At 37.9% G+C, this 24,424-nt stretch overlaps 1 protein-coding gene across 1 annotated transcript; it reads right to left on the minus strand.

Moving 5' to 3' along the window:
- Window positions 1-19,959: 19,959 nt before the first annotated feature.
- On the minus strand, window positions 19,960-20,796 carry LOC108710462 (olfactory receptor 11G2). Its single transcript, XM_018251600.2, has one exon. The coding sequence runs from the start codon at window positions 20,761-20,763 to the stop codon at window positions 19,960-19,962; it is 804 nt and encodes a 267-aa protein (XP_018107089.2). The 5' UTR covers window positions 20,764-20,796.
- Window positions 20,797-24,424: the final 3,628 nt, after the last annotated feature.

Genomic DNA, 24,424 nt, shown 5'->3' on the forward strand with positions numbered 1-24,424 from the left:
TAATTTTTGTCAAAATACATTTCAGAATAAAAAAAGTGGATTTTCTGGGGGCATGGCCAGGATACCTAGCTGCAAAGACATGCAGAAGACTTTATGGAGCGCTGGCTTCAGGATACCCTCAGAAACACTATGTTCACCCAACACTTTGTGGTTGAAAGAACCCACCAGGTACCTGCTAGACAACCACCCCAGGAGCCCCCCGCAGCCAATCATCCTGAAACTGCTGAACTTCAGAGATTGGAATACTTTCGAGCTGCCAGAGACAAAGGTGATGTTATTTACCAAAATGCAAAAGTCTCACTTTACCCTGACTATTCGCTTGCAGTCCTGAAGAAACGGGGGACCTTTCTGCAGGTACATCGCGAACGATGGGAACGATACGATATCATGCTATATCCCACCAAGATGAGAATTCAAGATGGTGACAAAGCGATCTGCTTTAAATCCCTTAAGGACATTATCCAATGGCTGGAATACCGGCCAACCTCTGCCAGCCAACCTTCTACTTGGTTCAGTGGTGATATCATGTTGCATAATATATACTGTACCCTTTTATTTTGCACACACTTTTGGGCCAAAGTTGACTGTGTTCATGATATTATACCTGAAGCAGGACACCTTGCACCCTCTACCCTAGAGATGGAGAAGTGTGACTACAGGCCCTGCTGGCAATGACTACCCTCTAATACCTGCTATACAGCTCTTCACAACACCTCGTCACAAGCGAGGTAGTACTACTATCATCCTATACAGGAGTTGAACTTACAAACAGCACCGCCTAAACCATTCAAGCTCCTCCTGTAGAATGAGTTGGCTGCTGGCCTACAACCTACTGTTAAATGTTTAGTGTTATGTGAATAATGCGGAGCGGGAGAAGACAAGGAAGGCCCAGTATACTAAATGGGGCGGTGCTTCATGCAAGATAAGGAAGTTACTGGTTTTTGCAGCAGGTTTCAGCTTCTATCTTAGAAGGAAGATCAGACTCAATGTAGAGAGAGAGAGATGCATGTCATTGTGAGGACTGTTTTTTTTAGGGATTTTAACACAAAGGGTGTACATATTAATTAATAACTCAATCCCACCCCTCGATGAATTACAAATCTGCCCCTTGTTGTACTTATGTAAAATTGCTGCGCTAGGGATTTCTAAGTCTTCAATCTTCACAATGATATACTTCATTGTTCTTCTATGGGTGATACAGGCTCCAAGGATGATGATGGGCACCTGATCCAGGGACACAAGATTCTCCTAGTTCAAATTTTCTGATAGAACCATGACATTTAGGCAGTTAATGGGGTGAAGCCAGCAATACTATCTAGAACTTTTGCATCAAGTTAAGATAATAGCAATGGGTAATGCCAGGGTTATCTGACTATCAATCTCTACCTTCACTATACATTGTGTGGCACAGTGGCTGGGAAAACACTAGAGGGAAGGCACATAACTCCCGGAAAGCTCTTTGAGACCCAGCATAGGAAGAGAATTATAGAGGTTGGGGAATCAGCATGTAATAATTGAGGTGAGTGATGTCAACACCTGGGGGAGGAAAGCTCTGCCCAGGGGGAAGTGTGTGCGAATGAGAGGCAGTGAGGGTTTCTGAAGCAAGGGGAGTTTTATGTGGAAAACTCTAGCGAAAACCAAGGCTGTGTAAATTGAAGTATGAACTAATTACCCTAAGTGGCTAAACCATTTCTGTAAAGAACAGGACCTGTGTGGCCAGTCTGCCAGTGGAACAGAATGTTCTGGTTAATGAACAAACTTGGTAAGTTATTGTTACTTGTGTTACACACTGTTACAAGTTACTTCTCTCTGTTGTGAATAGAACAGACGGACTTCCCTTTAAAGTTACCTGGATGTCGCTGCCTGTCTACTTTAAGAATGAATTGCTAAGGCTGAAATTTGAGTGAAATCCCACAATAGTTAGGGGTTCCTCAAACTTCTCTACAATAGCCAAACCTAAAAGCGAAAAGGAAATCTATAAAGGAAATATGGATTATAATAAAAGAGATCTACTTTGAGCTTTAAAAAGAGCGTTGCATAGACCAAGTCAAACTTTGAATAAGTGTGAACAAACTGTAAGAAATGATAACTCAATCCACTGCACTAATAAAACATGACAGTCTAAATCGACCTTTGTGGATACTTACTTCTAGCTCTCAATATAAACATATTTTATGTATTATAATACAAATAAAAAAATAACCTTGGTTAAGACAGATACAATACTATAAATTCAAATGATAGATAAATGTAATTTTTTTTTACCATGGAGGTCTAGAACCTTGTGTGATCTCCCAGTGTTATTCATTGAACACACATTTGTGCAATGACAGGACTTTCACATAAAAAATGGACCTTTAGGAGTTTTTTGAGGGGCTCGTTTAGTCTGTTCCCCAAATATGAAACCACAGAAAAGCCCCCATTTCAGATTTTGCCTTTGAGAGCAGAGACTAATGTCAGTGATTAAATATATTCTACAAATAAGGCATGTAAGCACTCATTTATGACCTTCAACCGCAATTGCAGTCGCATCAAATAGCCGCACTGGTTTCGCCACATATAAGGCCCTAAAGTTCTTCCATCGCCCACTTCTTGGCAACAGTCTCTAAGCAAAGGCCAAGAATAAAAATTATGTTAACATAAGTAAATATTATGTTGAACCTGCCTCCCTTTTAGTTGCACAAGCACAAACAATTTCAAGAGATTGGGTAAGTGGAAATAGTAGCAAAATTACTACCCAAACATGTCTGAGGCCTAATGGAGCGGCGCACACTCTGCAGGAACCCCAAGACTGAAAGCTTTCTTGTTTGGTTCAGAAGGGAATTTTTAAGGAGATTGTAGGTTAACATGTGGTTTATGCGTTTTTATAGATTTGTTCTTGAGAAATGCTAATTCACACATGAGACTGAAAGCTTTCTTGTTTTGTTTAGAAAGGAATTTTTAAGAAAATTGCAGGTTAACGTGTGATCTATGCACTTTTGTACATACGTTGCAGAGAAATGCTAATACGCACATGAGATTCAGCTCTACATTTATGTGCTATGGGGCAAAAATACAGAAAATCTCATAAAATTTTTTACAGAACCAGTCCCTAAAGAAGTAAAGAAGTAAATCAAAGAAGTACCAATACCGTATATACTCGAGTATAAGCCAAGTTTTTCAGCCCCCAAAATATGCTGAAAAACTCTACCTCGGCTTATACTCGGGTCAACGGCAACAACGGTCGCCGGCGCCTAGGAATAGTCGCCGGCGCCCAAGAATAGTCGCCGGTGTCCAAGAATAGTATCCAAGAATATTCGCCGGCATACAAGAATGGTCGCCGGCATCCAAAAACGAGACGCCGGCACCTCCAATGGGAGCAGAAACCCTTAATTTTTTGATTGAAACTTACCAGAAGCTGCTGCATTTCTCACCCTCGGCTTATACTCGAGTCAATTAGCTTTCCCAGTTTTTGGAGGTAAAATTAGGTACATCGGCTTATACTCGGGACGGCTTATACTCGAGTATATACGGTAATTCTTTTTTGAAACCTACCTACTGTATATGTCACTACGGCCATGGAGGGTGTGATTCTTATGTTTGTGTGAATGTGACATATGGGAATTATTTTTTATAATCATCTTCATCTCTAGTACATTTTCTAGATTTTCTGATTCCAAAACACGTGAACACATGGAAAAATCAAAACCAGAAATAAATGTAGCTCAACATTTTTTTTTATATGTAGTGATGCCCATTTCAATACTTCTTTGTTAGACCAGGTATATTTCTCTACTAGCCACTAGATTTCCTCTGGGTTTAAATAGTGAATATTATGGCTCCTGTCACTTTTGGTAAAAATAACATTTCTATTTTTAATGGATTCTTATTTGTTATAGTTGATAATGTCAATTAAGTTAATTGTACTTTGAATAAGCTTTGCTGGGAGCACAAACATGGAGGACACTGTGTGTGGGATTGCCTCTAGGGAGTTTGTGACTTGTCATGTTGAATTGGGGGCTGGTTGTGTAGTTAAGCAAATCTATTTATAGGGTATTGGGAATAGCAGACGAGTACCCCTATTTAAATAAGCTTATAGCTTGGAAATGCTACAAAGACAATTGTGTATTTATCTGGAAACGTTTCAACTAAATTTCCCATGAATTTTTAACAAAATTAAATATTAATTATTTTAATATTCATCTTACTAGTAGCTGCTAGTATCAATTTTCAGGGCTTTATAATATTCCCTGAAAATGGCAAATTATAAACCAGTCTGTATGGGAAAAACCCACAGTTCATTTTAAACACCAGTTGCCATCATAAAAAAAAATACTAAATGTCAATTGAACTTGTACCTTGTATCCTTCCAACAGGAGCCACGGAGCAGCAGCAGAAGCAACATTTTCTGCAAATAGAATAAAACAAAAACCGTGGTACCGTGTTAGCCAGTAGCAGAAATAACAAATTAAAAAAACAAATACAAAAAGTACTGTAGAAGTGATACCTAGTTTTATTGTTAGGTATCACTTCTACAATACTTTTTGTATTTGTTTTTTTTATTTGTTATTTCTGCAAATAGAAGACTTGATAGTCATAGAAATGTAAAGCTTGTTCAGCCTCCACTGCCTCCTCAGGTGTCTTGCTTATTTTCCAGGTGAGCGATACAATAGAACTGTAACCAATAGAAAGATATGATAGAACCAGAACCCCGCTGAGGAGAACCACATGGGAGAAGGAAACGGCTCTTACATCTGACAGGATTGGAGGACCGGTGATCCCGTGAGTTGAATTCTGCTGTGCCAAACCGGAGGCCCTTGACTATCAGCTTTGCTCCTTACATTTTCACTGTCACCTCTTGGCCTTAATAAAAGTATTACACTGCCATTCTGGGAAAAAACATGGCGATTGTGCTTGAAACTGTGCTTTGCTCACTTCACTTGCAGTTGTATATGACCCCTATTGCATTTTATATTTCAGCCTGGATCGAGGCAATTGCAAAGAAGACCAAGAAGAACCACTCTGGACACTTGGGAGTTTTCATACTTTTGCTTCAGCAGCACCATTTAGAACTTTTGAGGCAAGTTCAGCGAGGAGCAGATAGGTAATGCTGGGGGTTCCTACAATACAATGGAAAGTCATCTCATGTTTATTGCTTCTCTTCTGCTCTAGAGACAAGCAGGACTCCGCAATTGCAAGCAAGTAGATTGGATCAACTGAATTTGCCATAGAGGCAGACTGTGCAGTTAATATATTAATTCAGGAAGTGGCTACAGATGAAGCTTAATTGGTGCATTTGGAGCCGGGAACACCAGAGGGGCACAGAGAAAACCTAGAGCTAACACCACCTCTGGACCAGGCAGTAGCTCCACGGTTTTCGTCAGCACCCTGTATCACGTGTCAGTGGGCCCAGGGCACATCCATGGTCAGACAGGCCCTAGTGGGCCCCACTCCACCCTCTTCTAATTGTTGTGTAAATGAGCCCTTGCTGTTTTTCTAGGTTTTCTATGGCCTTAGTAGATCCTGTCTAACTGCAATAATGGAAAGGAATTCTTCTGAAATTCACTCTTATTTGTGTAAACTCTAATGGTCAACAAATACCACTCATCAGGGTGCTGTCTTTAAATATATTTATTGTGCGGAATTAAAAAGAAAAAACAACATACAAAATTCTCAGTTAGTCAAATACATAGTTGACAGCCTACAGAAACCAAAGCAAAGTATATATATATATATATATATATGTGTCTATATGTCTAAAAGAGTGTTATGTGGATGGAAGTATGTGTGCAAGAGAGTTTATCAGATGATATTGAAGGAATATTACATATTTTTAGGTTAATGAAAACCCACAATTTAGAGGAATGGGGGGGGGGGGCTTTACATTGTCCAATGATTAAGACGGATTGCTGGATGTAAAGTGTTTCCTATGTAATACTTCCCAATTAATAGGTATCTATGACACTTACACACCTGAGGGACAGGTGATTTTCCATGAGCGACAACTATGTCTTTCCCTGCCCTTAAATATAATGGGAAGAGCCACACCAACTCAAGTTCCCATTTTCATGGTTTGAATGCTCTTCTTTAACATTAAGGGGCAAATTTACTATTATTCACATTTTTTCATGAACCATATCTGTTCTCTAAAAAATTGTTTTTTTTTTCAAATTTCTATAAAATTCTAAAAGTTCAAAATTTAAGAATTTAAAAACCCATGAAAAACTGCCATGCAACATTTTGCAAATTAAAACCAGCCGAGGTCCCATAGAAGTCAGTGGGAGCTGCTCTGATCCTATTGGACCTTTTTTTCAGCCATTCAGACTTTTAGAGGGTTTTGGAATTTTGTTTTCTAGTAATTATCTGAAAAACTCAAAATTTTAGAGGTTTTCGAGGTATTCATATTTTTTTACTCAGCATTCAGTATTTTCTGTTCGCAATTTTTATATTTGGTCATTGCATTCATAGTTTCGATAAAATGAGTTTAATCATGTTTTCAAAAACCTCTAATACCATTAAAATGCAATATATGGGCCTCTAATTCTCAGCTCCATAAACCCTAAAACATTATTATATCTACTTTTGTGCAATACTCTGATTCCCCATTCATTTGTAAATACCTCCAGTTAAGGACCAAGCAAAACAGTGGAAAGAAAAAGCAGTAAGTTATTGGTGAATGAGGATGTTTCACTAATTTCACTGACAGAATTGTTTCACAGAATTGATATTGTGTAAATGAAACATTAGTTTTGTGGAACTGAGATTTAATTTTGTTGGCAGAATGAATTCTGTTCTATAGAATCTTCCTTTTTGTAAGAAGCCTCTATTTTGTCATTAAAATCTAGCATATGATGTGAATTGTGTAGCTTGCCATTTACACCATTATATACTTTTTTTTTTAAAAAAAATAATTCACTCTGTAAGTAACTGTAACCGTCACTGGTTTTGTAACGTGGATGTTAAACTGTAATATTATGATATCCCTTTGTGCTCAGACTTTATTTTGTTCTCAACCTTCAGAAAAATATGAATTTTGTTTATTTTATGTGTTTATGGCCACAAGGACATACAGGGGCACATTTACTTAGTTCGAGTGAAAGAATAGAATAAAAAAAACTTTGAATTTCGAATATTTTTTTTGGCTACTTGGACCATCGAATTGGCTACTTCGACCTTCAACTACGACTTTGAATCGAACGATTCAAACTAAAACTCATTCGACTATTCGACCATTCGATAGTCAAAGTACTGTCTCTTTAAAAAAAACTTCGATCCCCTACTTCGGCAAGTAAAACCTACTGAGGTGCGATGTTAGCCTATGGGGAATGTCCCCATAGATATTCGAAGTCGAAGGATTTACCTTCGGCAGTCGAATATCGAGGGTTAATTAACCCTCGATATTCGACCCTATGTAAATCTGCCCCACAGTGTATGCACTCCAAGATAATTATTTTTTCTATATAAATTTTTTTTTCTATATATAGAATGCATTTTTGAAGACAAAATGTACCTAAAAAGACTGCATAAATAAAATTAACATGCAAATGATTATGGCATTATATGACTGACAATCACAGCTGGAACCTCATTTAAAAAGCACTTTTTTTACATTTTCAAAAAGATTCCAGGTCAATGTGTGGTTGTGTTTATTTAGCCTGTTTGCAATTTTATACATTTGTTTCTATGCAGAAAATTGCTTTTCACCTGCCAACACATGTATTAATGTCCGGGCTATTTATCAAAGGTCTAAGTTTAAAATAATGTGAATTTTTTTAAAACTCAAATAAATTCGATTTTATTCAAAATTTGAATGGTATGTTATTTATGAAAAAATTTGAATGTCTAAAATTAGATCGAATAGTTCCGACCCGAAAACTGGAATCGAATTTGAATCAGGTTTTCCTCCAACTTGACTCTTGCACGTCAAATTTATTTTGACATCTGACATTATTTTTCTCTTATTGGAGTCTATTGGGCGTAATTTTCGAAGCGAAACTTGCCAAATATTTGGCTCATCACTACTATTAACATCTTCAAATAGTTCAAGGGACCTCTGCCATTGACTTGTACATGAACTCGGCAGGTTTTAGGTGGAGAATATTTGAATTAGATCTGTTTCCAGGGACGAGATTTGATAAATCTCATATTCAAATTAAAATTCCAGTTGCTGGTTTTAACTTCGAATTTGTGAGTTTTGACAAAAAAAAAGAAATTAGAAAATTTGAATTTAATTTACCATTTGAACCTTAGTAAATCTGCCCCAAGGTGTCAGTCTGCTTATTTAGGGGGGCATTAATTAACCCGTGTGTGTGATTTATATTATAAGCTGCACTCAGACAGGGACTGATTGGAATGATGTATAATCTATGTAATGTGCTATGGAATATGTTAGTGCCATATAAATAACAGATAATAATAATAATAATAATAATATATGGTATTATGTTTTTGAGTATTTACTGCTGATAAAAACATAGAACTGACGTGAAACCTAACTTAAATGTAGTTTGTGGAGATGTCCTTGTGTCCCTTGTGTAAATTGTATAGAGTTATGTATAGTGTCTCCCATATCATAAACACGTCACCCACATCTACTTATCTTGCCCTTGTATATAGAGGTATAGAGTATGTTCCAGTCTGTGTATAAAGATATTGGCAATTGCTGGTGCCATGTTGGCACCCATACTGGTTCCATGTCACCAAATAGAAAGTAATTGTTGCTTTAATACAAACTTCAAACAGTAACAGATAAAGTTAACTAACTTCATGTTCTGGTTTCCACTAGTTACATTCGCTACCTTTCATCCCCGGGGATCATTGTTAATAGAACATCCAAATGGCTTAGTTCACACTTACTATATCCTCCAATGTGTCTATGAAGATTCTCATTTATCCAGGTCATGATATACAGTATCCAGTAGAATTAAGTCAAAGGCAACTGGACATTTAGGGGCAGATTTATCAAGGGTCGAATTTCGAAGTACAAAAAACGATCGATTTAAAAAAAATTCGGATTCGTATATCGAATTCGAAGTTTTTTCAACAAATTTGGCAATCTTGCAGTCGAATAAAAATCTTTCAATCGAACGATTAAATAGTTTGAATCGAACGATTCGAACGATTTAAGCGTACGATCTAAGGTTTTTCCTTCGACCTCTAAAGACTTAGAAAATGGTTGTAGAAGGTCCCCATAGGCTAACATAGCACTTCTTCAGGTTTAATTTGGCGATGTATTGAAGTCGAAGTTTAGTTAAAGAGACAGTACTTCGATTATCGAATGGTCGAATATTCAAACGATTTTTACTTCGAATCGAAGTCAAAGTAAATTCAAAGCCGTAGTATCCTATTTGATGGTCGAAGTATCCAAAAAATTACTTTGAATTTCGAATTTTTTTACTTTGAAAATTCCCCACTCATCCAAGTTGAACTGAAGAAGCCACTCGGATGAGTGAAAAACTCTAAATGTCTAGTTGCCTTTGACTATATGCTCCAACATATTAAAAAAGAGTGTAGTGTCTTGTGTTTTTCCACAATCTTTTATAAACACTATAAGTATCCACATCACTGGCTAGTGGTTGCATCAAAGAGTTTATATTGGATATAACTGGACAACCTGAAGGTGATGTGAGGTTCTTTAAAACTTTTGTCAGCCAATACAAAAAAGGAAACTTTAGACCATACTCTTGAATATCAGAATTAGTCATATTTATAACTGTATCAGGAGAGGAACTGAACACTACTGGTGTTACTTTTGTGACTTCTGTTATAAGTTATCTGATGAAGGGAGCCTCATCCACCGCCACCGTTCTATAGCTCCTACTTTGTTCTTCAGTCTGTGGATGGCGGCCACTCATTCAGTGCCAGACATATTTGTATATTGTTACAACAATTTGTGTTTTTATTGAACTAAAACTATGCAGACTACAAAAACAGATTTTTCTTTTATGTGGGCATCATATTTATAAACTGGTTTTCATACATTCAGATTTACAACAGATTGTGTTTATAAACCATTATCTTTAGTCTTTGACAGAGGATTGGATTATTTCTGCATCCCGCTACCATTAGTCTACTGATTTTTTTTAATGCAGACGGCTAGCTGTTATTATTAGAATATACATAATTAAGTTAATTGTAAAGTCCCAGCTCATGAGGACTAAGGTAGAAGAATTTATGTGCAGGGATTTTAAGATGACCAGAGAAACGCATAGGGGATTTTTTTCTTCTACTGTGGCCTACCTCCACCCAAGGCTCTTCAGCACCAACCACCCCCTCCAGCAAGTGGGGTCCAAAGGGACCAAGCACATGATCTCTCCCCTTTTAAAAGAATAGCATCAGCTGACACCCCTGATCAACTACACAACTGCCAGGGAACTAAAAAAACCTCCCCCTTCCAGCTCTGAAACTGGGTCAGTCCTTAGCTGGAATAACCCTTAAAGACACTGCCTGAGGTAAAGGTGATCAAAACCTTTACCATCTTACAAATATATTTTATAACTATGATTGAGTGTGGGCCAACTTGGTAAAGTTCACAGTACCCAGAATCGAAAGAAAATCACTGCCTGTTAAATGTAATATAGTTCCAGTAGCCAACAGGGTGATATACCTTGGGGGCTACACTGATGTATCTTAATCTTTAAATGGATATTCTATAATGAATAAACAAATAATAAAAATATAAAGTTATCTTTTCATACCCATGAAAAGAAATGGCCATATGTTTGAATGGATTTGTGGACCTCTGAGCTCCTGAAAGTTTTGGAGAGCAATTTCCAGTGAGAATATGTGAAAAAAATGAAATCTTAACCATTGATAAATCTATATGAGGCTGCTAACCTTTTGTACATGTGCACTCCTCGGCCGATTGTCTCCACATATTGATGCTGCCTGTAAGGGGATATCTTAATAACCAGCTAGATGCTTGACTATCTAGGTTCATCCTCAGTGCCTGGCTTACTTCTGTTTCCTGAAACCTTCTCTAATGACCCAGCCTGTTACTGACTTTGTTGATTACTATCTACCTTGACCCTTTATCCACCTATGAACCTCTGCTGCCTGCATTGACCCAGGTCTAAGCTCACTCCTGTCATTACCCCATGACTTTGTGCTTCTATCAGACTCACTTTCCTCTTTCCACTGTTTGGTCTACCTGTTCCATCCCAAAGCTAGATTTGTATCAGTGTGACAAGCTAAACTTCCCAGAGCTTGCCAGACAATCTCAGTATTCAATAGATTAAGAACCAATAACCCCTTACACACAGGGAAATAGTCATTGTATCCAGCACTGGTAGAACTTCATGAGTATCTGGCTGGATTTGCAGATCATTGGGCATCACAAGCAGGCAAGTTGCCAGTCAAGTAGACAGACAATGTTGATGACAATAGACTCCAAGAAGAAATCTGGCCAAGAGACCAGTCTACAGTGATCTTGTGGAGGCGAAGCCAGTGCAGTCCCAGTATTATTGTTGCTGATGGGACATGGATTATATGAAATAATAGGCTTTCTTTATACAAGTTCTCTACTGTTAAGAAGAATTTTTAGAGATAATTTCAAAGAAAAGTGGTCTGTTTTCATTGGCCAATACACACAAGGATTCCATGTTGTTTGACAAAAGTAATGATCATAAAGTGGCCTGCATCTACAGAAACAAGAAAGTCTGAAACTGGAATAACTTTGTGGTTAAATTTAAATTATACTGGTAGTAGAATATGATGTGTGACTTGTTGGGAAAATAATTCAGTGTGTTATGTTTCCCATAATATGTATTGGAGCTTGTGTTTTCCTGTTTATAGTGGACAGCTCCATACAGAATGTCCTTTTTTTCTCATAGTTAATGAACAGCATAATGCCTGCAGAGCCCTTCCTCATCACTGAGATCGGTACTTTGAATATACATTGGCTCTTCCAGAGGATCAGGTGAAGAAATAACTTAAAGAAATGTGGAACCAGCAAAGATAGAAAAAAGATTTGTCCACTTACACTTGGCATTCTTGAAGATGCAACTTTATGAACTAGGAAATCTGGCAGATCTAATTAGAACAGTAGAACATTTGCAGAGCAAATCCACAAAGGTACCAACATTATACAGTAGTAAAGAGATTTTGTACCCAACTCAGCACACTAAAAAGTAGGAGGGTTACAGTTTGAATTGTATTAGGAGTTGGTTATTGAAGTATTTAGTAGTTAATAGCAGGAGAGTGAATTGGATACAATGGGGGAGGTAGCAGCAGCTTTAAATGGGCAATAAATCTAAATAAAGTATTTTGGCTGGAAAGAATTCATCATATATTTTGGGATTCAAGATCAGCCCAAAGCCACTTTGAAGTGAAGGTGCACCAGTATCTCCACATCTTCTTTTCTGCTGATTCACAGCATACGGTATGTTCTGGGCTGCTGTCATTTACTTGCCTTTAAGTAGCCAAACATTATTTATTATTATTATTATTATTAATAACATGCATTTTTTGAGAGCCAACATATTGCACAAGGCTGTAAAATAAATGCATTTAAACAAATATATCACATGAATTGCATACCCAGAACATACAGAGTTACATACACATAACGACCAGTACTGGTACAAAAGGTAAAGAGGGCCCTTTGCAATAGAGCTTGCAATCTAATGGGGGGAAGGGAATGGACATTCACTAAGATTCGTAGTTTCGCCGGCATCCAATTCGCCGCGCTTCGCCTCACTTAGGCGTATTTTCACCAGCGCTCTGCAAATTCACTAAAATCCGAAGTTGCGCTCAGGGGTAGCGTAATGTTGCAAAGTTGTGCTAGCGTTAATTCGCCTACTATGCTAGCGATGGTTAATTTGCATAGGGCGCCAAATTCAATTTTCAATGGAAGTATACGTAGCAACACTACACAAGCCTGGGAAACCTTCAAAACATCAAATAAAATTTTTATTTTGCTCTACACATGTGCCCACTGTATAGTTAAGTTGCCATGAGTTAGGAAATGTAGGGGGGAAGGAGAGGAGCCCCCAAAAATTTGTAACACTGGCGAATTTACGCCAGTGTCCGTTAGTGAATCTGCAAATTAACAAAAACGCTCAACGCTGGCGAATTCACGCTAGCGTTAGGCGCTTCGGCGTTTAGTGAATTTGCCCCAAGGTCTGTGAGTTGGCAAGATCAGAAATAAGCTTTTGAGAGATGCAGCATATGGTATTGCTTTTGATATCTAAACAGAGTGAGGGTAGGCTTCTCTAAATAAGTGTGTATAAGAGATCTGTTGAAAGCAGAAAGTTTGGGAAAAAGTCGGAAAGGCTTGGAGAGAATTCCAGAGAAACATGGGAATGATACAGGCTTATTAGTATTTAATATATATTCAAATTACATAGTAGCATAGAAATAATCAGCCTATAGCATCAGCTTCTTTGAAATATATAACTGATATGTTAATGTTTTGATGACATCCCATGACCCCTAAGTTTAGCTTCTCAATGGCAAAGTTATATACATACATTTCTTAATGTCTGAAAGTCTAGAAAGCAGATAAGAAAGACCAAGCTTCTGTATCTATAGGCAAGCTATTGCTAGGAAAGCCCTCCCCCACAAACCTTTTTTCTGCAATTAGAAAGGAAGTTATATATGGCTCTTCGGATGTCCTGGTTTCTCAAGCTGTAGATAATTGGGTTGGACAATGGGGTCACCAGTGTGTACAATAAGGACAGAAACTTATTTACATTTAGAGAATGTTTCCCAGGTGGATATAAATAAATGATTGTTAGTGTCCCATAATACATACACACAACTGTCAGGTGGGAACTGCAGGTGGAGAAGGCTTTCTGTCTTCCAAAACTTGAGGGGATCCTGAGAATGCTGACCAAGATGAAGATGTATGTGACAATAATGAATATAAATGGGGCGAAAGCTATAAATAAAGAAATCAAAGCAACAACTAGTTCTACATAAGAAGTGTCTGAGCAGGAAAGTTCTATGAGTGGTGCAATATCACAATAGAAATGGTTGATAATGTTAGAATGACAAAATACCAATCTGTTTGAGAATATATAAATGATAAGAGCCAACACAAAACCAGAGATCCAGCAAAGGGTAATAATGTTTAACTGTAGTCTGAAGGTCATAATAGATGTATAATGCAGGGGATTACAAATGGCCACATATCGATCAAAGGACATGGTGGCAAGAAGTAGGCACTGACTTATGGTTGGGACACAGAGGAGACTTAATTGTGTGACACATCCTCTAACTGACATAGTCCCTCCACCAATCAGGATGAGCCTTAGCATGTTGGGGACAATATTAGTGGTGAATAGGATTTCAGAAAAAGATAGTTGACTGAGGAAGATATACATTGGGAAATGGAGGACTGGGCAAGAAACAACTAGGATAATAACCAAGAAATTTGCATTAAATACTGTGATATAGATAAGCAGAATCATGAGAAAAAACATCATTTTCATGTTGTGAAGATCCCCAAAGCCAACCAAAAAGAAACGACTGACATTTGTTTGATTTTGTTCTTGCATTGGTATCTGGTATTTGTAACAGAAACTCCAGGTTAGACCTCAAATCCAATTGAATTATATACATTATTGCTCTTCCCTTCTTTGAAATTCTTGAAAATGAAGAGCATTTTTATAAATTTGAGAAGTTCCTCAAAGTTAACCAAGAAATTAGTAACAAATATATTGCTTCTGATTAGAAACTACAGTAGAAGTATCTTTTGCTTTGCGGTTACTATTTCTTCACAACTGTAAAACAAAAAGAGGCCTATTATTTTTGTGAAACTGGGAAGGTCACCTTAGGTAGGGCATGAGACATTGTATGGGTTCTAAACAAAAAAATATGGTTTGCTGTCTCTGACTTGCAGTATATCCCGGCATCTCTTCTCACCAAGCTCGTCAGATGGCCTTTCTGGACCCTATTGAAGTGGTGAGTAAATCTGAAAAAATAATATTTTAAAATATTTACCATTCTCATTTACTGGAACTTGCCAGGCCGTTGGAAAATAAAATGAACATTGTACAGTGACAGTGAGTACTCTACTATCTCATGACCCTACAATTTTTGGGATGGCAGAGGAACAAAGGTTTTTTTTTATTCAGCAGAAGAACCAAAGCATCCAGGTCTGCAACTGAAAATATTTAAAAAATATCTTATGATTTCAGTAGCTGCATAATTATGTAACAAACAAGGCTTATACATATTTATCCATCGAGACCATCAAGTTCAGTCTTTTCAAACGTCTTTTCCAGTTTGATCTAGAGAATGCAAAATAAAGCTCCAGCAGAAAGCTGCTAAATGTAGACCATGTAAACTGATAGTCCAACCTACCCCAAAATTGAAGAGATCAATGAATGAGGTGCATTATGGAACCGCACTGTTCTTAAGGAAAAGGGTGTCCTTGTGTCTCCTCCACACAAAAAAAAGGTTCAAACTCTAAATGTTGTGCTTGTTGATAATATCACTTTTAAATTTGAACAATAAATGACGCGCTTACTACTAATGTCCAGTTCTGAGTCAATAGCTTTACAAGGGTTAGTATTACCTGCTAATGTGTAGATCTTATTTTCTCACCCAACTACAATGTATTTAAATACTAGGTTAAAAGGGTCCGGCCCAGTATTAACCTCATACCTACGCCACGTTCTGTTGTGCTTCAACCAGAATAGCTATCCATTTATAATATAAGAGCTCTCTGCTCTCAGTTTGCTACTCAGTGTAGATTCCTCTATGGTTCCCCTTAGATAATGGATTTAGCCAAAACACATCTTGAGTAACGGAGGTATAGGCAAAGGTAAGTGAATAAGGTGTAAACAGTAGATGGTAGTACAACAGGAGTGATAGCTTAGTTACATGTGAAGGCCTATTTATTAAAGGTTGAATTTTAGGTTTCTGAAACCATGGGGCAAATTCACTAACCTCCAAAAATTCGCCAGCGACGGCTTTGCTCACAGTGCAACACTTCGCCAGGCTTAGATTCGTCAGGACAATGCTAATTTACTAAAATCCGAAGTTGCATCCAGGGAACCGAACGCTGGCGAAGTTGCGCTAGCATTACTGCACCAAGTGAAGGGAAGTTGCGCCAGCATTGGCTAATTTCCATACAGCGGGAAGTTAAAGTAGAATGGACGTATTTGTTGCAGCAAATACATTACACTGCACAAGCCCAGGGAACTGTAATAAAATAAAGTTGTTTGGGATCTAAAAATTTTCCACTATTTTTTTAGGAAGTCCTATCTAGTCTATTGCACTTCACCTGGTCTGAGGTGGCGAAGGCAAGTCTGGCGCAAGAGGTAACGTTCAGTAAAATCTGCATCTTAGTGAATTTGCATAGTTAAGTCCATTCGCCGGAACGCAAAATTGCTCGGTGTTAGGGAGCGAAGTAGTGCAAGAGTCTATCTCCTTCGCTAGTGAATTTATGCCAGCGCCCGTTAGTAAATCAGCGAAGTACCAAAATGACGTCACGCTGGTGAATTTTCACCCACGTTAGTCACTTCGCCCTTTAGTTAATTTGCCCCCATGAATAAACTCATTTCTATGTTCTCATTGAATGTTAGTCATTTATCACAAGATCTCAAATGAAAAAGTAGTACCAATGAGAAAAAGTTGCAGACATGTCACGACAAACATGACTTTTTTTGACTTGTCGCACAATAACTACAATGTTTTCGTATTGTCACACAAAAGCCAGCGTCAAAAACCACATAACAAATAATGATCTTCCAGCTGCCATTGACTTCTACATAGTTTTGATTTTTGGAATTGTCTTAGTTTTGTTACAAAATAATTTCTTTAAAGTCCCGCTTTTTTTCTGCAACTTTTTTTGGGGTTTTGATGAGAAATAGCCTGACCCTAAATAGTTGCAGTTTAGTAAATCAGCCCCAAAAATGATCAAAATATTAACAAATCTTACAATGTAAAACCAAAGGAAATTGATTTGATTTACTTCTGTGCTGCTCTTACCTGACCCAGGCACTTATATATCAGTAGACATTACTGAGCTCACTGAATGAGCTTTTATTCACTGCTTAATCTTCTGGGAATTTGTCCCAGAATCCCTCATTGTGGGAAATCATTACCTGCCTATTGTCATTGGACTGATTATTTATAACTATTAGTATAAGCACATATTTATCCCATCATTTCTTTATTTATTATATTCTAAATTTATTTTTGGTAAATTTCATTTTATTAAAGTTGTTTTTCTTTTATGAAAAAGGTAGAAAACCCCATTGGGGTCTATGACACTATAGAAATGAATATAATAATGAATATAATAAAAATGTTGAGTAAATGTAAGACTATAGTAAATTGTAGCTTTACCCCAATACGTGCTCTGGTTGAGTTCTTTGAACAATAATTGAATTTATTAATACAGATCCACATGGGTCAATAATCATTGAACAATAGTCATTGTATACTCACAATAGTGACAACTAGCAGAGTCTTGCCTCTAGTAGTGCTGGAGAGGGGAATATCACTATACCCAGAGTTTCTTCTGAGGACACCTCTTATGTGGAACCCAGGTGGGATCTATCTAAGTCCCTATTGTCCTGTCTCTGATTCCCTGACTAGGTTACAATGCCCTTGGGATCTAATCCCTTCAATCACTCCTCATTGGAGCCTGGAGCTGCTCACTATAGGTAACCATAATCTGTCTCTTTCTCCTATTAAAGGATCTAAGTACCTCTTACTAGTCCTGACTAATGATGGCTCCACAAGTGACTCCTATTCACCTAAGAGAGTCACTGGCAGAAGCCTCTGGCATGGCACAGTCATTATATAATATCACACAGTGTCACCTAGCGGCCAAACCAGGGATATCTGGGGGTCATACTATGACCCAGGAAATGGGCAATTATTCCCTTCCTTAGGGAGGAACTCCACGACGCGTCTGGTGCCAACACGTGCTGCGTTTTCATCCGACAGTTGGATAAATGTAGTTCTTACATGCGATTCTCCTTCACTTCCTGTTTCTTCACAATATCCGACACGTCGCATGCGTTTTGTTGCATGTCAACGTGTCGGCACCACCATTGTGGAATTCCTCCCTAAGACTAATGGTCCCCTTTGTATCCAATTATAAGGTGAATGCAAAATAAATGGGAATAAATTTACCAGTCCCGTAAATAAATAACCAGAAAGACAACCGGAGGAGTCATGGAGATACTAAGTGGGATAAAAGGGATCTACAACCTAACCCTGCTAATAACTTGCCACTTGGAAGCAGCTACCAGTTCCAAAGAGGGGTATGTTAGGGAAGGTTAGATAAAAATATAAAATCCCAGATTTTCAGTCTCTCCCACAGATTTAGCAAATTCCCAGATTTACCTGATAACCAGCAGTTTAATGCCCAGTGTATTCTGGATTATGATCCTATTTTAAGGGAGTAATGTTACAAATAGTAAAGTGGTTTGTGTTTAGAAGTCTTTATTCATATTTTATGTAACCCACAATGATAAATATTCATTATTTAAAGTTATTATCTCTATATTCATCTCAAATGGACAGATGAACGGAACCAGCAGGTGCCAATAATTTAAGATACTCAGCTATGCAAACATGATATCTGGATTCTATCATGTGAAAGCATGGATACAGAAGTACAACTATGCTGGGGGGTCTGAAAATTAATATTTATTGTAATTAGACGCCAGAGTAGATTATATCTTGTTTATGTCACAGTTCTTCTGCCATTATGCTTATGCTTTTGTATGTAGAGAATCTAGAATTCCAAAAAGACACCTGATATTGGCTAGTGAAAGGGATAATGTTTTCACTTAAATATGATTAAATTAATGATGCCATTGCATTTTTAATATAAGATTGAAAAACGTGTTGTTGTTTTCAGATTTAAGCAATATTTTTGGTGCCTTTTTGGTTTAAACTAACATTTAGTTCCCACCCTTTGGTCAGGTGCCCCCTTAGCCTCTAACAAGGTTAAACATGATTCATCAGCCATTTGTCCCTCCAAGTATATCATCTAGGAGTTATGCCCATAATTCCCACCAACCCTCCTTTGACAAGGTTACGCACAGATTAATAATCTTGTAACAATCTGTGACTGTTATTGGTATCTTAATGGGATGGAGAAAATATAACTCAACATGGGTTCTGAGAAGGAGGGTAAACATATTAAAGTGTCCTTCACTAAAGAGAGCCTGCACGTTCTATGCAGTTCCTGTTGGAAGAAAGTGCCATGACCCTTGTTGGATGCATAGGTGTTAACTGGTTATATAAGGCTACCCTTGAGTGTTCTTCTCAAAATGATATACCTTAGGTCTAAGTTTGAATTTATATAGGATCACAAGTGTATGCAGTGGTTTACAAGGTACAAAAAGGGGTACAGTTTATTCAGTTAATTAGATCAAGATGGCAGAGCATTTCGGAGTCATGCATCAGTTATGGAAAATGGTTTTATGCAAAAATCATCTCTTGAGGTGGGATCTGGTGGGAGTATATGGGAAGATAAGAGCAGATATATCGATAGGAGCAAAGGAAAGAAGAGCTTTGACAGGTGTGAATTTCATACTTACACTTGACTATGAACAAGGGTGGAGTGTATGTGAATGGTAGAAGAGTGGATTATAAGGGAGGGGTAGCAACATTACATGGGAAATACATCTAAACTAAGAATTTTGGTTGGAAAGATACAACATTTATTTTGACATTCAGTATCAGCCCAAAGCCACAATGGAGGGAAGATGCCCAAGAATACGCTCCTACTCTTTGGAGCTTAAGGACCTGATATGGACAAGGACATGATACAGGCTGTTTTTAATTCAGATTCAAATTACATAGTAGCATAATAGACTATAGCATCAGTTCCTTTGAAATAAACAACTTCAGTGCTAATGTTTTGATGATCCCTAACAGCAAAGATTGTCTGCATTCATTTCTTAAAGTCTGAAATTTTCTAGTTGAAGTCTATGGCAAGAGAATAGATAAGAAGAATCAAGTTATATGTATAGACAAGGTATTGCCATGGCAATCTCAACCCCACAATCAGGAAAATGTGTTTAGACATGTCTTATCTACCATAATACAATCATTTTTCCTACAATTAGAAAGAAAGTTATATATGGCTCTTCGGATGTCCTGGTTTCTCAAGCTGTAGATAATTGGGTTGGACAATGGGGTCACCAGTGTGTACAATAAGGACAGAAACTTATTTACATTTAGAGAATGTTTCCCAGGTGGATATAAATAAATGATTGTTAGTGTCCCATAATACATACACACAACTGTCAGGTGGGAACTGCAGGTGGAAAAGGCTTTCTGCCTTCCAAAACTTGAGGGGATCCTGAGAATGTTGACCAAGATGAAGATGTATGTGACAATTATGAACATAAATGGGGAGAAAGCTATAAAAACAGAAATCAAAGCAATGACCAGTTCTACATAAGAAGTATCTGAGCAAGAAAGTTCTATGAGTGGTGCAATATCACAATAGAAATGGTTGATAATGTTGAAATGACAAAATATCAATCTATTTAAGAACATGTAAATGACAAGAGCCAACATGAAACCAGAAATCCAGCAAAAAACAACAATGTTTAACTGTAGCCTGAAGGTCATAATAGATGTATAATGCAGGGGATTACATATGGCCACATAGCGATCAAAGGACATGGTGGCAAGAAGTAGGCACTGGCTTATGGTTGGGACACAGAGGATACAGAACTGTGTGACACATCCTCTTACTGACATAGTCCCTCCACCAATCAGGATGAGCCTTAGCATGTTGGGGACAATATTCGTGGTGAATAGGATTTCGGAAAGAGACAGTTGACTGAGGAAGATATACATTGGAAAATGGAGGGATGGGTAGGCAACAACTAAGATAATAACTAGGAAATTTGCATTAAATACCATGATATAAATCACCAGGATAATGGAAAAAAACATCATTTTCATGTTGTGAAGATCCCCAAAGCCAACCAAAAAGAAACGAGTGACAGATGTTTGATTTTGTGATTGCATTGGTATGTGTTACGGTTTGTGCTTTTAATACTTCTGCATTAAATGTGATAAAGGCATTGCCTGGCTGAGTTGGTGTGCTTCTTCCATATTTGGAACTTACTTGTAACAGAAATTCCAAGTTAGACCTGGGAATGTTATCCAAGGAAGGGAATAAGACATTGTATGAGTTCTAAACATAACAGTATAATTTGCCTCCTCTGACATGCAGTATATCCCAGCATCTCTTCTCACCAAGCTCTTCAGTTGGCCTTTCTGGAGTTGTCTTTACTACAACTTACTGAGGTGGTGAGCAAACCTGTAAAAAGGAATTTGAAGTACAAATATTTTATAATATTTCCCATTATCATTTACTGGAACCTTTCCTGCTGGTGATAAAATAAAATGGATGTTTATGTACAGTGACAGTGACTACTGTAGTACACCATGACCCTACAGTTTTTGGGATGGAAGAGGAACAAGAACTTTTTGAGCAGCTGAAGAACTAAAAGTCAACCAGGGCTGCAGCAGAAAATATACTGTTTCATTAGCAGCACAGTTGTGTAATAAGCAAGGTTAAAATATATTTATCCTTCAAGCTCAGTCCTTCCAAATCTCTTTCCAGTTTGATCCAGGTTTAATCGAGATAAATCAAAATAAAGCCCCAGTAGCAAGGTCCTAAATTATTCTCAAGTTATTCTCACCATGTACACAGATAGTCCAACTCAACATGGGACAAATGATTTACTAACGTTGCTGTTTGTTTTCATGAATCATATGAATTATACTAATTACTGGAAACCACAAAAAATTCGTAATTTATTAAACTAAGAAAAACTCACAAAAATCACCAATACAAAAACTTCATCATCTAAAAGCTGTTGAGGTCCTTTTCCAATTGTGAAATCTTTCTTTAAGTCAAGCTTTTACAGGTTTTCAGTTTTTTTCATTTGTAATGGCACAAATAATCCAAGACTTCAAGGTTTTTATGTTATTCTCCGGATTAGTTCCAAATTTTTATTTTAGTTTGTGCTTTTGATATTAGGCTATTTTAATACATGACTTTGCATTTGTGGTTTTAGAGAAAATTAGTTTTTTTTCTAAAACCACCAAAATCAGATGTTAATAAATGGGCCTCCAATAAACTGAAGATGCATTACAGAACCACACAATCCTTATTACAAATCCACACTGTCCTTAAAGTAAAATACCATTTTATGATCTCTCAGTGGTTGTTCATGTGTCACCTCTGCTGTCCAATGGCAAAAAAAAGGTTCATGCTTCAGATTTTGTGCTTGCAAATAATATCCCATTTTCTAAGGAGAATAAATTGATTGTTCCTGCTCTTACCATGATAGTTACAGTAGAACCCCCATTTTAAATCCCCTGATTTTCAGTTTTCCCTCATTTTACATCGTTGTTATGTGGTCCCACCTATATATTATGCATAATACATTTCCCTGATTTTACATTCTCCTGGATTTTACACCATTTTTTTCTGGTCCCCTGAAAAATGTAAAATCAGGGTTCCTTTGCGTATTGATGTTTTTTCCTGAATTTGAATTGATGTACTTCTGTATCTGAAGGTTTTTGTGCTGGTCTTACCTGACTCAGGAACTGACATATCAGTAGACATTAATGGCTCACTGCAGAAACTTTTATTCACTGCTTAATCTTCTGGGAATATGTCCCAGAATACCTTATTGTGAGAAATAATTCCCTTGCCTATTTGTCACTGGACTAATTATTTTAATTTATAAGAATAAACACATATTTATCCCATTATTTCATGTATGTGATTAGTATCCTCTAACTTTCTTTTGGTAAGTGTAAGGATGAGCCCGGGACTCGAACCTTTATTTCCCAGATTCTGGACATTGTGTGTTCTTTTGAGCCACTGGGGGCTCTTTGAGGCTGATCCTTACCCTTGTGTGTCTTGTGTTTCATGTACCTGTCAGTTTCTAGTGTGTTCCTCCCCATTCTCCACCCACCTCGTTTACCCTCATGTGTTTCCCATTCCCAATTACCGTCCCTTTATTAACCCCGCCCTGAGCCTTGCTCAGGGCTGAGTCATTAATTGTAATCGTATCCTGTATCTGGTCGCTGTATCTTGTTCCAGTGATTCCTTACCTGTATCCCAAGCTCCTGGATTCCAAGCTCCTGTGTTGCCTTGTTCCAGCATTGTTTCCTTATCCTCACCTTCCTGGTAATTACCTTATTCCCTTATGTCCCCTACGGCAGCACCATGAGATTTATTTTGCTTTCCCTTACATGTAGGACAAGTGAGAAAAAAAGAGTTAATTCTCCCCACCCATAAATACCAGCTACTCAAAACCCCCTCTAGTGTTTTTTTGTCCTACCTTCGTAGGCAGGTGAGTGTATTATCCGCGTAAAGGTGGATGCCATATTAACGTTCTTTCTGGTTTTTTCCTAGATTAAAGATGCCAGGTCCCTAGGGGACTTGTAGACCGCAGACTGCATTACCCAAGGGGTCTTTCAGTCGGAGGTGCGAGTGGCCTCTTAGGTTTTGCCGTCGCCGCAATAGACTGTGCAGCCGAGGGTTGCCCATAAACAAGATGGCGACGATAACCTATGACACGCAACTTAGAGTTGACGTGATTGGTTAAGAGATGTTTACACTGATGATGCGGATCAGGTGTGCTGAAGTTCGCACCAGAGGATCTTTAAAGCTAATCACGCTGTGTTCAGACGCTCCCCTTGTATAGGAGTGTGATCAGCCTGCTGCTTAGACGTTGCTGCCTGGGTTGCAGCCTCCTTATTCAGCACTAAGATGTCTACCCTAGAGCCACCACCTGTCAAAAGACACAGGAAGTCAAAGCATCTGCAGTGTAGAGCATGTGACACACTTCTCCCAGATGACTATGGGAAAAGGTTTTGTAAGGACTGTCTGTCCTATCTGGCTCACAAGGATGTTGAAGCACTTCCTGAAGCTTCTTCTTCGTGGATTAAGGAGTTTATAAAATCAACTATGAAGGATATGTTTAACCAGTTGCAACCTGGCCCAGTCCCTATTGCGGATGATATTGTGAATTCTCCTACAATAGTTAATCCTATATCTTTAGACGGATCAACTCAGGATTCATCCTCGGATGAGGAAGAAATCTTAGCCTTGTTTCCGGTGGAAAGCACTGCGAAATTGATCAGGAGAGTAAGGTTAACGATGGAATCTCTGGAAAGCGAGGATTCGCAGGCAACCACTTCTCAGGTAGCTAAGAAATCTAAAAATTTTCCGGTTCACCCAGTCATGAAAGATTTAATGACTAGAGAGTGGAAAAATCCTGAAAAGCCTCCGTCTATAACAAAAAGACAAAAGCTTTTGTTTCCCATTCAGGAAGAGGAGATACAGTCCTGGGGGACTCCTCCGAAAGTAGATGTAGCCATTGCCAGACTGTCTAATAAAACACTCATTCCTGTGGAAGATGGTTCAGGATTAAAGGATCCTATGGATCGCAAGATGGAGTCCTTACTTAAAAGAGTTTATAATACGGGT

Source organism: Xenopus laevis, chromosome 3L, assembly GCF_017654675.1.
Source record: "Xenopus laevis strain J_2021 chromosome 3L, Xenopus_laevis_v10.1, whole genome shotgun sequence".
In the NCBI taxonomy this organism is placed as follows: Eukaryota; Metazoa; Chordata; class Amphibia; order Anura; family Pipidae; genus Xenopus; species Xenopus laevis.

Bases quoted from the DNA above. Each gene is read 5' to 3' on its own strand.
- LOC108710462 (XM_018251600.2), bottom strand. From the start codon at position 20,763: ATGTATATCTTCCTCAGTCAACTGTCTCTTTCCGAAATCCTATTCACC.